The 15526-nt window shown below is 42.3% G+C and overlaps 1 protein-coding gene across 1 annotated transcript in view; it reads right to left on the bottom strand.

Annotated features, from left to right (window-relative positions):
• Positions 1-9336: 9336 nt before the first annotated feature.
• C8A (complement C8 alpha chain) overlaps positions 9337-15526 on the bottom strand; it is a 38204-nt gene continuing 32014 nt past the window's right edge. The window contains exons 10-11 of the mRNA XM_032803137.1: positions 11811-12033; positions 9337-9488 (exon numbers count right to left, since the gene is read on the bottom strand). Coding sequence (XP_032659028.1) covers positions 9337-9488; positions 11811-12033 — 375 coding nt within the window. The remainder of the gene's footprint in view (positions 9489-11810; positions 12034-15526) is intronic.

Genomic DNA, 15526 nt, shown 5'->3' with positions numbered 1-15526 from the left:
TAGGGGAACTTCTCCTGTCCCAACCTAAACCTCCCTTAGCTGCAGTTTAAGCCCAGCTTCTTGTTCTATCTTTAGATGCTAAGATGAACAAAGTTTTTCCCTCCTCTCTATGACACCCTTTTAGATACCTGAAAAGACTGCTATCAATGTCCCCTCTCAGTCTTCTCTTTTTCCAAACAAACAAACCCAATTCCTTTCGGCCTTCCGTTCATAGGTCATGTTCTCAAGACCTTTAATCATTCTTGTTGCTCTTCTCTGGACCCTCTCCAATTTCTCCACATCTTTCTTGAAATGCGGTGCCCAGAACTGGACACAATACTCCAGCGAGGCCTAACCAGCGCAGGAGTAGAGCGGAAGAATGATTTCTTGTGTCTTGCTCACAACACACCTGTTAATGCATCCCAGAATCACGTTTACTTTTTTTGCAACAGCATCACACTGTTGACTCATATTTAGCTTGTGGTCCACTATAACCCCTAGATCCCTTTCTGCCGTACTCCTTCCTAAACAGTCTCTTCCTGTTTTGTATGTGTGAAACTGATTTTTCCTTCCTAAGTGGAGCAGTTTGCATTTGTCTTTGTTAAACTTCATCCTGTTTACCTCAGAACATTTCTCCAATTTGTCCAGATCATTTTGAATTATGACCCTGTCCTCCAAAGCAGTTGCAGTCCCTCCCAGTTTGGTATCATCTGCAAACTTAATAAGCATACTTTCTATGCCAATATCTAAGTCAATTATGAAGATATTGAACAGAGCCAGTCCCAAAAGAGACCCCTGTGGAACCCCACTGCTGAAGCACCCAGGACCTTGGGCTGCACATGGGATAAGCTTTCCATAGAACAAATACATTTAGGAGGAGGCTGGAGCAGAATATCAAAAAGGCAATTAAAGAAATGAAAATCATGAATTTTGAAGTATGCAACACCATACCCCAGGATGAATACTGTATCCTGTGTTGTGGCCAAACAGGAAGTAGTGTATGGAAAATGATGTCTCAGAATGAGGTCATAACGCAAGCCAATCAGCATTCTATTTTACAGTCTCCAGAAATATCACTGTATTGGGATGATGTCTAGCAATGATGGCAAAACTAGCCTTCATTGTCACAGACGTGGGCCAATTGCTCCACTATTTGGTCCCCCTGAACACCTCGGTGCTCATACCCACTGCTAATCCAGCCAGTTCAAATATTTGAAATATGGAGAGGCCAGCAAACAAACCATAGAAAAAAGAAACTTGCTATCTTCATGCATTTCTAATGTACCTATCATTGTTGCCCCGGGTTCTCAAGACTCTTATCAAATTCTGTGTGAAACGGGACAGAAACACTCAGCTCTGCCCTTGTTTTAATCACTGACCTGAGCACTGCTGCTCTGGTGGTTGCCTCCTATGCCTTTCGTGTATCTTCATTACTGGATGATGACCTTTGCAAAGACATTAGTCTGTAGGTGACCATGCTGTGTAAAAGTCATGTCAGTGTTCAGCAAAACTATGAATATGCAACATATGCAAATATTTTATCTGCTTGCTTATTTGTTGTAAGTTTGTAGCATTTGCAAGGGCAAATAGGCTTTTGTCTGGTTTTCCAGTCCTTGCCACTTACTGTCCTTTCTAAATGACAGTCTCTTTATGCAATTCTGCTAAAAAGAACTCATGCTTGCTGACATTTTAAACAATGGAACATATATTTGATTTTAATCCTCATGCTACCTACACAGTTGCGGACTAGGTCTTTGTGACAGCATTAAGAAAGGAAAAACATGTTGCATATATAAAAGCAGAAAATGCTCTTCTCATAACGAGCTACATAATTGAGCTGCCAACCCAAAAATGCTTCCGTTTTTATGCTGTAATTGTTAACGCTTTTATGTGCTGGAAGTTTGCCAGGAGGCTCATTAGGGTCCTCATCAAAGAGGGCTCAGCCAAAGTGAAATATATTTAAAGGGATACCAGCATGGCTGTTAGACACAGAACCCTGATTAACCAACATTGTTGCATCTCACAGGTGTCCATGCAACTTGCATGCAAACATGCTGTCAAGGTATTTTTCCCACTTTGAACTTTAGCGTCCAAAAAGTGGGGACCTGCATGTACCCTTCTAAGCTTAATTCCTAGCTTAGATCTGACAGCGCCGCCACCAGTCAAAATATAGTGTTTGGCACACTTTCCGTTCCCCAGAAACCTTCCCTGGGGAACCCAAGACCCAAACCCCTTGGGTCTTAAAACAAGGAGAAATAAACCATCCCCCCTCCTTTCCCCCTCCCAGACTTTCCCCTCCCTGGGCTACCCTGAGAGACTACACTGATCCAAACTCCTTGGATCTTAAAACAGAGAGGAATTAACCTTCCCCCTCCTTTCCCCCCACCAGTCCCTGGTGAGTTCAGACCCAGTCCCCTTGGGTCTTAAACAAGGTGAAAAAATCAACCAGGTTCTTAAAAAAGAAAGCTTTTAATTAAAGAAAGAAAAAGTAAAAATTATCTCTGTAAAATTAGGATGGAAAATGTTTACAGGGTATTCAGCTCATATAGACTAGCCTGAGATTCAAGCACAGCAAACAGAGGTAAAAATACTTCAAGCAAAATACACATTCACAAGTTAAGAAAACAAACATAAGACTAATCCACCTTTTCTAGCTAGTATTTACTATTTTGAACATGAGAGACTGTTTCAGAAAGATTGGGGAAACCTGGGGTGCAGGTCTGGTCCCTCTTAGCCCCAAGAGCAACCAACAAACAAAACAAACAGCACAAACAAAGACTTCCCTCCACCAAGATTTGAAAGTATCTTGTCCCCTTATTGGTCCTCTGGTCAGGTGTCAGCCAGGTTCACTGAGCTTCTTAACCCTTTACAGGTAAAAGAGACATTAACCCTTAACTATCTGTTTATGATACATGCAGTGCGGCACTTGAGTTCTCCCTGCTTCGAAACAGGGAGAGGATGGAAATTAACAAGATATCCTGCTCTACAAGAGTATGTTCTGTTTTGTATTTCACCAGCTTTCCTAAGCATGACGATGAAGTAAGCAGACAGATCAGAGGCTCACATGCACATCCATCAACTGCATCTGCAGTCACAAACAAACTTTGTAACCTGATTTTGAAAGATCCACCAAGCAGATACATATTTTATCAGTGTTTCAGGACTGGGGTGAAAGATAACACAAATATTTCAAAATCAGCAGGACACATTTTATTTAAGTACAATTTCTGTTGGAGATTCAATCTGGGGCCTGTAAGCCTGGTAAGTCTCCCTTAAAAGTCAGAACTTTATTTTGTCCTTGTGGTTTTTGAACTAACTTATGATTTATTATGGCCTAGGGTAATAAAAAATCATGATGCACAAGCTTTTATTGTTTTATTTAGCTACATATTAAATAATGCAACAGTTTTATTAATGGTTCTAATTTCTGCAGAAATTTGTATTAATATTTCACATATGAAGACATGAGAGAGCTACAGTAAAAAGAATCCAATTGTATCCAGGGTGTTTGCATGCTCCTTCTTTATTCTACTTTTCTAGTCCTTTTCAGTGACGCTCATTCAGCATTTTGGCTAGATGGGCCTTTCACATCTCAGACATCCAGGGATCCAATCTAGAGTAAGTGGCAATCATCTCTTCACTTTTGTCTAGCTCTTAACAGTTCTGAGAAATGGGCTTCTCTGAGATCACAGTATTACTACATGTATCAAGATCTTATTTCCCAAAACAATATCCCCAGCAAACCACGTAGATGCTTCCTGGGCTAAAGACAGAGGATCAGATTCTGACAAAAGTATCACCACAACTCTGTGTTTACAGGCACAATTTTGGCATGTGCAAACACTTAGGTCAGGTCTACAGAGAAAAGTTAGGTTGATCCAGCTACATCGCTCAGGGGTGTGAAAATGCACACCCCGAGTGACATAGTTAAATAAATCTGCCCCCTAAGGTAGACAGCAATGTTGACAAAAGAATTCTTCTGTTGACATTGCTACCACCTCTCAGAGAGCTGGATTCACAGAACCCCTCTTGTTACTGTAGTGAGTGTCTACACTGAAACATCACCGCGGTGCTGCTGCAGTGTTTCCAATGTGCCGCTGTAGCTATTTAAATGTAGATGTAGCCTTATACTTTACTTATCCAAATGGCAGTGACACTAATTAACTGGGAGTCTAACCCCCAGTTTATACATGAAATTGTCCTTTGCTCATGGCTAATACAGGTTATTTTCTTGTGCAAAAATTCTGAATGCAAATGTGCCAGTTACTTTTATAAATATGGCTATCAGTGTAGAGGATACCTCTAAAATGTTCTGCTTTTCCCTCGAAGGCCATCACGCTGGTCTGTCTTTTTAGCTGTGGCTTCTTCTGGATCCTATAAATGCTGTTTTTCAATCTACTAAAGGGGTGTGCTAGTCAATTATGTGAGCCACATTTCATCTTTCCAGGGCAAAGCCTATTTGATACTCCCAGCCCCTAACAGGCTGGTGAACAAAAGCAAATCAACTTGGTATCCAATTTACGCCCCTCATTCTACCTTTTTCTTGCCAGGTAATACTACACACTCTTCTTTTATAACAATTAGCTATACAGAAAAACTTTACAAAACTTCTCCCGTACTGGTGTAGCTGTGTCCTGCTCATCTTACCACAATACTGGGGGCTTGGAATCCCTGAGTATTAATCCCAGCTTGGTAGCCTTGGTCAGGGTCTCCTGTGTCAAATGGATATAATTATACTCCTTCAACTTCCCGTGGGATATTTAGTTGTAAATAAGCATAACTTTGATTTTCTTAATCTAAGTACAAATAAGATTGAATTTCTGTCTAGCAGCCAATATTTTCAAGTATTCATGGAAAGACACATTTGTTGTCTCTGCAGAGGGGCCACATATTAAGAGGAAATATTGGTGAGGTAAAGAATGGCCATCAACCCTCTACCCTTCCAATTCCACCCTTCAAAGCTGCATTAAAAATCAGTTCCTCCCCAAAGCCTCCTTTCTCCAAGCGCTTTTCAGAATTAATAAAGCTCCATGACATTTCTGTGCCGTAGATAGGTGTTACTTCACGCAGTTTACAGATAGAATAACAGAGGCACAAAGAGGTTAAGTGACTTGCCGCAAATCTATGCAGAGTAGGGAATAGAACCTAGAATCCAGGCTCCAAATCCTGAATATAGTGTTTTAAAAAAAAAAAACTAAATAAAGCAAAGTAAGAAAGAAAATGAGAGTGGAAAGGGGGAAGAGGTTGGCAGGAAAGAGAAGGAGACATAATGCTATAACCACTAAAACATTCTACCTCTTCGTAGGTGCCCAGTAGAATTGCAATAATTTGACCAAGTTACACCTCCATATTTGCCTTCCTTCTTTATTTCCTGATATAGTTACGTTTTAACTTTTCCGACTTTGAGAAATCAATGGTAACAAATGATAACACTTCATCATTCATGATGCTGCTGCTGCAGCATTTGTAACATAGGGCTCATGACCCCATTGTGCCAGGCACTTTCCAAACACACAGGACCGCTCTCCCCAAAGAATCTGGAATCTAGGGGATTTTTTTGATATGTCATTTGCTTATGTACATTCGTGTTGCACGGTATACCGAAAGGAAAGGCAGTAATTTTAGAGCAGATATTGCTGGGGATACTTGTGACTGTGAAAACCGAGCCTCAAAGGGAATCAGAGAGTCAGGTAGTCAGCGTGACATTGACCTTTAGGTAGAAAACAGTTCGCTGTCTGAAGCTCTGCCATTATCTGCTGTTCTGTATGCCAGTTATCTTGGGACTGCACCTTGCAACCTAAGGTGTACTGTCATCAATGATTTGCTGTTGTCTATTATGTTCTGGTTCCTTGCTGCCCTCCGTTTGTTAATAAACTAGTTTGCTTACATGCATAAAATGATCAAATCTTGAGACTCTTTATTCACAGCATCATCTATCCAGCATTTAACTATAAGAGAAATAAACAAGGTCTCTGAGGAGATATCGCTGAAGAAATATATAGGATAAATAGCTGCATCAAATATATATCAGTGTGTGCAGGAGGGTAGAATTCATTCATTAAAAGCAGGCTGGAATGCTATTTTAATGTACCTTATAAGATTTTAGTTTAGGTAAGAAACTACTCTTTTCCTCTTCTGGTGTAACTTGCATGCTGGGATCTGCACTGGTGGTTATCTTAGTTTCTTTGACTAGATCGTAAATGTATAATTTCTCATAATCTTTTACAGACCACACAGGCAGATTCCTTCTTTCTCTGCACTTCTACTTCATTGCTCTGAATTCTCAGTTTCAGCTCGGAGCATGTCTGGGCCCTGGATGAAGTGGGAAAGCCTCGGGGGAGTTAGGAGACTGCTATTTGACATTTGAATAAAACCTCAGCATTTGTTTTTCACTGTCATTTGTTATAAGGAGATTGTTGAACAGTCTCCCCTGTAGATCTGTGACCATTTGGAGAAATTGCTCTGTACAATTTAAGACTTCAGGTTGATATGATGAAGTTGTTACTATAAAAATTGCTGTAACATTGAATGCCTCTATGTTAATATGGAATCCACCATGGGCTGACAGGGTTTCTAGCACATCCCCATCAGATTAGGGAGAACGTAGAGTAGTTAGTCTTACTGTCTGTAGTCTGACCACACAATGGGCATGCTAAGAAGTTTTTCTCACGTGAGAACAGTTTTCCTCAATCCCTCAACAGGTGGCAGGGGTTTGGAGAGTGGAAAATTAGCAGCAGCAGGGCAAAGAAACCAAGGTACTGACGTTAGCTTTTAAAAATCACAGAGGATGGATGCATCAGGGGAAGACTCAAACAGCCACACAGGAAGTTTGGGGCAGAAGAGGGAAAAAGACTGGAATGCTTTCATAGCTGGGGGGAGGGGTGATTTAGCTGAGGGGATCAACCAAGATCAGAGCACGGTGAGTTGGAAAGAGAGATGAAGACTCCATGACTGAGAAGACAAGCCACGCACTGCAGGAGAAGGATCCTGAATGCCCCCAGAGAACTGTGAGCCCAGCCCAAAGAATGCCAGAGAGTGATGTGGAAATTGAGGCAGGGAAATGCATGTAGGGTTTAACATTTTATATAGATGTATGTATTTTTTGTGTGAGTACTGAGCAATGGTGTTAAAATCCTGTGCAAAGTGTGTGTATGATGTTACCTACCACATGCTCTGGAAGCGGTAACTTGTGGACCAAGAATCAGCACATGGCTGGAGTTCTGGGTGAGGGTGTGTTCAACCAATAAGGATGGGGGGGGAGGCAGTCAGCACTGGTCCCAAGGGTCAAGCAACTGGACCACAGGGTCAAAGCTCAGAGGACCCCAAACTAGGGATAGTGCATGGGCACTGTTCAAACTGTGGAGGCTTAAAGCACATAGGGGATTCAGCAGCTGTCACAGTAGTATAATGATTGTCCAAGAAGGGACATTTGACTAGATGCTGTGACAGCGTCTCCTTATCTTGAGCCCTCTCCCGGAATACTACACGTTCAGGGTGGATAAAGGCAAAGTGAAATTGAATCCCAGTTATTGCTTCTAGCTAAAAACCATTCTATAGTTACTAGGTTCCTTTCAGTTCTTTTTTTACCTAAAAAGACAGTATTAGGTAAAAATGATGGGCCAGATTAATGTAACCGCATTGCCCCATAAATTTGCACACAATTGCCATTCCTTTATTATTAATAACGCCATAGATTATTAAAACTAAGGGCCAATCTTATGACTGGTTGCATGGGCAGGCCCCTGCAGTCATGAAGATTTCAGTCAGGTTTTGCACAATTGTGGTATCCCACCCCAGTGGAGCTAGTTACAGGGTGAAGGGTTTAAAATATTTATTCTTGAGCTAGTGTTTGTGGCTTGAGTTCTGGTGAACACAGCCTTTCTCTGCAAAAATGGCTAAAAGCTGCAATTTCTGAGCAGATCTGTGAGTTAGCATCCAAATACCAATGTTGTAGAGAGATTTTTGCCATTGTCTCAGAAAATGACATTTTGGATGTTCAGGTCAAAACAATGCAGTCCCTCTTACAAGACAATAGCCTCTAGTTTTTGCAAACAAAAGTGAAAAATACATTCAAGGTAAAATGAAAAATGTTTGTCTTTCTGGAAAACTCACAAAAATATGGGGCTCAAGCTGAGCAGCTGGTGTCAAGCTGCTGAGTCAATGGAGCTACTCCACTGATTTACACCAGCTGAGGACTTGGCCCTAATTCACCAGTTAAGGCCAGCAATTTCTTTTGCTGAATAATGGTACGATAGCATTTTTCTTCATCTTTCCCAAGTGGTGTTCCTTGTTGTACTTGTTTGTTTTTTCATAATACCAGATTCACATTCATGACTCTTTTTTCCCCCTTTTAATGAAAAGCACAATAAAACTAAGTGCTATTCAATTTCCATCCACTCCAGGTTTTTACAGCAGTTCATTAGAAGCCCTGAGCAGTGGACTCTCTGCAGTCTTGGCTGCAGTTCAATACTGTACATAGTCTTGCACTAAGATTTACCTCTTACATTCAAAAAGGGCTCTTATATCAACACACCTGTTAACATCTTCTCCAGCTCTGGGTGCCTGGGAGATAAAATACTTGTGTTCTAATGGATGAGCCATCACTGATCTTAAAGAGGAATAGCCTCATTTGTGCAGGAATGTCCTCCGAGAACGGTTTCATTTGACTCTGATTTTGTTATTCCTCATCAATTTATATTAACATTTCACCCTGGAACTTTAGCATCTTTGGGCTTAATATTGCTCCCATTGAAAATGACAGCAAGAAGCCATTTGGAGTCACTGGAAGCAGGATCCTGCCAGATATGCTGTGTTTAAAGTTCTGACTGCACCAACCTGAAATAGCTTGCTTGCATTGTTACAGAAATAAAAATTATATGACACACATGTCAATACAAAACTCATTCAATGCAAGGATCATAAGCTTTTAATTTGTCTTCCAAAGGCAAGTACAAATATTTCAGTTAGTGAAGCTTACTATGTAAACTGGTTTACTAAATGTGCTTTATTACTTTATAACCCCATTGTTGTTCAGTAAAAAATATTTGCCCTGATTCTCCATCATCTTGCAACCTGTCATCACAAATTGAGGGTAAAATGCTAGAGAGAGAGAGAGAGAGAGTGTGTGTGTGTGTGTGTGTGTGTTTCAGAATTTACTGGGCAATGTTCAGATTTCATTTGGTGGCTCCACTATATCTTCCTATAAATGTAAAACTCTAGGCCAGATTTATCACTAGCGTAATTCTATTGACTTCAGCTGGGTTACTCCAGTGGTAGTTACAGCCTACTATGCAAAACATTATCTGACATATATTCTCATTAATCAGTGTCATAACTTATCCCAGACATAGCCAGCCCTTAGCACATCTCTGTCTGCACACTCTTTCCAGCACACCATGTTCCACCATTTTGCGGGGCTGGGTTATTACATTGCCTCCTACGTCTCTTTGTTCCAGACTGGCAGGGAGTCCAGGATGACCAGCAGCTCCAGCTGCCATTTGTCTTACTGCCTGTAAAATGATTTTTAAAAATATATTAGGTTATAAGGTTCATTTCACAAGCGAGTCTCAGCTGAAAGCTAAATTGCTTTATTACAGTGGCATGCTGCACTTGAGAGCTGGTGCAAAGTCAGCTGAAGTTTCTTATGGGAGTGAGTCAGAGGCTGCCATGATAAACTTATTCTTTAGACCAGAGATCTAATCCTAGCTGTGACACTGGTTCCCTCTGCATCCTCGAGACTTACCTAGCTCATAGGATTGTTGACAATCAATGTTTATATGGCACTTTGAAAATAGGGTCTTCTAAAGAATATTTACCCTGTTCAGATTGGTAGTCCGTTGCTTTTTATTCTGCTTCTCTGATAATTTGCTGGGTTACAATTTGGCCTCTCTTTCCCAAGTGACTGGTGACGTGTCTCAGTGATGCATCTGTCTCACCTCCAAAAGGATAAAAGTTTCAGTCTTGTTCCAGGCAGGTCATCATAGTAATGCTGCCTGGGGAAATGCTGTAGAGATTCTTTGTGGAAGGGTCATTTCAGGACTTTTTCATTACTATACACTCTGACTTGTCAGCAGAGTTCAATATTATAGATTATGGTGTGTCTTTAGATTGATGGGAGCACATGATGGGGCTGTCATTGCATTTTTTTTTTATTTACTCAACTGGTCTCTGTGTGTATCACAAACACTGTATTAATCCAGTTGTGTTGAAGTTTGCTATGAAGTCCTGATGGACCCATATGCTCTTACTATCTGTATTACCAAGGGATCAATTTTCCAGTGATGTGGACCCAGGGCCTAACTCCTATTGATTTCAATCAGTGTTCGGTGTTTAGGTGCTTTTGAAAATCCCATAAGGTGCCTATCTCCACCTCTAAGTGTCTAAATCAGAGGTGGCCAATCTGTGGCTCCGGAGCCACATTCGGCTCTTCAGAAGTTAATATGTGGCTCCTTGTATAGGCACTGACTCTGAGGCTGGCGCTACAGGCGCCAACTCTCCAATGTACCAGGGGGTGCTCACTGCTCAACCCCTGGCTCTGCCCCCCTCCACCCCTTCCCGCCCCGTCCCCTGAGCCTGCCATGCCCTCGCTCCTCCCTCCTTCCCCTCAGAGCCTCCTGCACGCCATGAAACAACTGATCTGGACTTGCAGGGAGGGAGGGGAAGGCGCTGATTGGCAGGACTGCCCGGTGGGCGGGAGGCACTGGGAGCAGGGGTGGGGAGCTGATGGGGGGCTGCTGACATTACTGTGGCTCTTTGGCAATGTACATTGGTAAATTCTGGCTCTTTCTCGGGCTCAAGTTGGCCACCCCTGGTCTAAATGCTTTTGAAAATCTGACCTCTAGTCACTATTGTTTTGCTGATAGCATCAAGCATCACCCCTGGCCTCTGCCATGGCTTTCTCAGTTTATCTTCTCTCTCTCTCTCTTTCTCTCTCTTTGGGTTTTGCATTGTTGTCCATCACTGTAATACCTATAAGTATCCTCCTGCTTAGCAGAGGTCCAAAAGTGGATGTCACATTAGCTCTTGCAAATCAGTACCTCAAGGATGCTTAGTCAAATGGCTCTAGAAGTCTAGTTCCTCCCAGTGACACACAGATCAATGAGGACCATCCGGGTGTAATGACTCCTTTCAGTTTCCATAGTGAGAGATCAGCGTTCCGCCACTTAAAAGCTATTTCCACACTTCCCCCTGTGTTATTTCTGTCTGACACTCGAAGAGTTGATCCAACCTCCAGTCAGATCATATTTCACGGGCTCCTTGATGGAGTCTGGTGCAGCTTACAACTGCAGCAGAGTGCTGCTGTCAAGTTCTGCACGTTTCCCCAGCCTTGCGGGTGATTGATTCCTTTCCCTGACACGTCTGAGATCACACTTGTAACAACAGAAGAAGAAGGATCTAGTATGGCTTATTGTAGTGATCTACACATGCCTTAAATACACTGAACCTAGGAAAACTGATCCCTTGATGAGTCTCACAGAGCAGGGCAAACCTCTGGCTGTTACAGCTGTTAGCCGGCTGCTATTCTTCAGCTCAGACTTCGCCATCTCCACCAATTTGTGGTGCTGACATCTCTCCAGGTTTTAAAGCCTCCCTTGTTTAACCTGGCTTATTTACAATATTTACTTGAGCACTTAATTTTACTCATTTGCAAAGCCCCTAAGACTGCTTGGCATGAAAGGTGGTTTAGAAGTGAAGGTTTGATTGATGAATGGATTCAAATAGTGGCTGCTTAGCATTGCCCAGAGTGAGAACACAGTTGCTATTTCCCCGTCTCTCCCCCCCACCACACACACCCCGTTCCTCACCGCCATGTATGCATGTTGTCACCCTACCTTTGCGTCTGGTCTTCTCGCAGGCTGGGCCCTCATAACCCTGTGGGCACTGACAAACACAGACGTCCCCGAGAAGCATGGATTCAGCATTGTTCTGACAAGGGCCACAGCGGCAGGCATTGAACTCTGTTAAGTACTCGTCCAAAGCCCTTTTCAGGTTTTGCCTTTTTGTTTCAATATCATCAAGGCTGCTTCTATGGAGGATTTCATGTATGGGTTGTAGCTGCGTAGAACAGAAGAGAATATATGGCTGTGATGGATTATAATTGCTTCGGTGGGTGCACAAAAATGGGGATTTAATTTCATGAGTACAGTTCAACTTATAAAGTACTACAGCCATAGTGTGTTGGACATTTATTGGAGAATCCCCATAGCTGACGAAACAACTCACTTTCCTAGACAGCTAGATATGGTGTGTGTACAATATTACAGATGGACCAAAGCCTGAAACCTCAGCTCCAAAGCCCTGGTCATTTTGGAGGTGTTGGAATTATTTGAATACTTGGATTTAAGTGCAACCCTTTCATTCTGCTCCCAAATCAGCTCCAGGGACAGCCCACAACGTTTTGGCACCTGAGGCAGGAAGCTCCAATGAAGTCCCCATGTCTCCTCACTTGGGCCAAAACTCTGAAAGGTCTCAGTTCTGCCTTCCTCCTGTTCTACTCCTCTCATGGTACTGCTCTGCTACCTACCCCAATAAAGGAGCACTAACAACTTAAAATGCCTTGTTCAAAAATTTTAAGTAACACTTCACTTTCAAACTCCTGAACAGCAAATGTGACATTTCTTGTCTGCATAGGAAACGCTGGCATTTTTATCTGTTTGAATAAACAAAGTGGTGCTTTCCATGCCTTCTTGGTTACAAAGATTTGAAGTGCTTCCTGAAGGTCCACAGTCTGGGCCAGCTCATGCTCTATTGAGGTGGTTGCAAGCCCAACCAGCCTCTCCTGTGTCATTGTGGAGCGTAGATGTGTTTTTATTAACTTCAGCTTGCAGTGGCTGCGTTCTCCTCTGACAACTGTTACAGAAAGTGTTAGAAGTATGCGCAGAGCAACAAAGCATTCGGAAAGAGGGTGGTCATCTTATTTGTGCACATATATTCCAGAACAGCCTTTGGAGTTGATCCTGCTGAAATGTATCTTCAAAGGGCTTTTAATTCATCACCTAAATCACTCGCATCTATATCGTGCATGTCATCATGTGTCAACACTGTCTCTAGTGCTCTGCATTGCTGGTGTAGGTCTTCTTCAGATATAGTGAGATGTTTTGGAATATCATACAATCTCCTAATATTACTGCTGTGTTCTTGAGCTGCATGGAAACGTTCTTCAGCTGATTGTAGTGCCAATCTCCAGACCTGGTTTAAAGAATTCAATTTGAATTTTGTTCTGGTTTTATGGGATTATTCCTTGTACCTCGTAATCAAAATGTCTGCTTCTTCGGTGATCTTGTATTCTTGAATGGTGGAAATAGCTTCAGTGTGAAGCTCCTCTTCCAACTTTCTGTGCACTTTCAGAACGTTTCTTTGAATCCTCATGTTGACCGGAATACGGCGGAGGGTATGACTTTGCGTTGTCCAGTTGTTCATTGTCCAGATGATTATTCAAGAATCAACACTTGGAGCCTCGTTGCTTACAGCATTTATTTCAAGGTATGTCATGCTACAACACTAAGCCACATAGAAATTTGAATTATGTATGTTTTCTGGTGATTTCCATTTCCCTGGCCACTGTCCTCGCAGGATATGAAACAGATCTTGTCACGAGCATTAATCATCCATAATGGAATATATCTCACCTAATCTTCCCAATTTGTGTTTTGATAGGCTTTATCGCTCCCACTCGACTTCCATTGTGTGGCACTACAGTGGTTTCAGTGTCAAAGGAGGATGTCCCAGAGTTTGTTTCAAAATTTGCCATCAATGAATTGATGCAAGAAAATACAAGATAGCTTTGATCATAAAAAAATTCAGCAGCGCTCACTAGAGCTGATGCTGAATCAGCTGTCCACCAAGTTCAATGATGAGAACAGACATGGACAAAAAACTTAAGGGTTTAACTCTTGATCCGGTCTGCAGTCCTCTTTCTGTTCCTTTCATGTTGGCCACCATTATCATAGCCCAGACCTCTCATGTCAGCTATCACCAATTCCCATATCTTCAGCTTTTAAGAAGCACATTGTTCATACCAGTCCTGTGAGATCATCAATGTCAAATACATTCTAGAAAGTCTCTCTGGCAGTCACCATTGCAGGGACATTTTTCAACTAGTTCGTTGTGTACCAAAATGCACCATAAGAATCATTATGTTTCCATAGGTTGAATGTCACTGTGCACCCAGAATAACAGAGTAATTTCTGCTGACTTTGGATCTACACAAAAATTTCTGTTTGACTTTGCCTGCCAGATAACTGTTTTATCTCATATTGGAATTGCTTTTCCGAGATAGTGATATGTGGTGTGACAATTTTCGGGTGGGGTGGTGACTCTTTCTAGATGCTCCTGGAGACAGCATCAAAAATCAGCTCATCACTCCACAATTTTAAGGAAGTTTCCTTATGTTTGGCACTACAGCTGATCTAAGTGCACAACAGTGCTACGGTTTTGGGTAGCCAGCATTCTCAAAATGGCAATGAGCCTTTCAGAACATATTTGTCAGTAAGAGACTCTGATGCAATCGTCTCTTGATGCTGATCATGTATGGTGGCCTTAACTTTAGTCTCATCTCAAGCTCTTTCCACCTATGGAATGCTCTCTGGTAATTTGCTGCTTCTCATGGCATGCCAGATTCTAGGTGGATTTTGCCAAGTCTTTGTTCTGTAGAACCCAATGTGGCTGAACTTATACTGAAGAGTTGCAACAACCACGTATGCCATTCTGGGCTTCTCTGAAGTACATAAGCAGTCATGGCCTCTCCATTTGGCATTGGATTTCACGCCAGTATGTAGGTGGATGAAAATTTTTATTTTCTTGTCTTGGGGAACATTGAAGTTTTTCATTTGCTGTCGTCAGACGCAATATCTCCACTATATCGTGCTGTACTAGCCATCTGGGTTGTCTCTGGAATTCTAGACTTAAGGAACTAAACTCAGCAGTAGCTGTTTCTTGTGCCTCACCAAACTCATCTCTGATCTACATTTTTCTTCAGGAATGTGCATGGTTACAATCCATTTGGAGATGGAAGATATAGGATGCTGCAGTAGTTGCCAGGTCTCCTGCACTTGACTAACTGAAGATACAGGCATCTCCTCACCACTCACATCCTCACTGGGCCAGAAGGCTCACCACATTTGTGCTCTATGTATCTCAGGAGAGTCTCTTCGCCTTAGAGAGAAAAAGCTTCCTTTGCTTTCGTTCTTTTTCTGAATGCTGCCCAGAGGGGTTCTTCTTCTTTCACTCATAACTGCTGCTTCTGTGCCAGCTATAGTGGCTCTCAACACTCAGTTCTATAAAGGCGGCTTGGTAGCAGGGCACGGTGAATGAGGGAAGATATCAGCGTCTTAAGGGCCTAAACTGGCTCACTACGACTTCAGACTGTGACGTGCCTGTGTGTGTGAACGTGGGCTTCGGGATTCGAGTTAAGAGAAACGGAAGTTCCCTGAGAAGCTGGTGATAATCAGTCCAGGCTTTTGGGGGTGCTAAAGAGGTACATAAGAGGCTCCTCCTCCTCTCTCTCCCTGCAGCTCCTGCTGCTTTCTATTCTGCCCTCTCACCTTTT

This window comes from Chelonoidis abingdonii, chromosome 7 (assembly GCF_003597395.2).
Source record: "Chelonoidis abingdonii isolate Lonesome George chromosome 7, CheloAbing_2.0, whole genome shotgun sequence".
Lineage (NCBI taxonomy): Eukaryota > Metazoa > Chordata > Testudines > Testudinidae > Chelonoidis > Chelonoidis abingdonii.
This window is presented reverse-complemented; position numbering and strand designations above follow the sequence as displayed.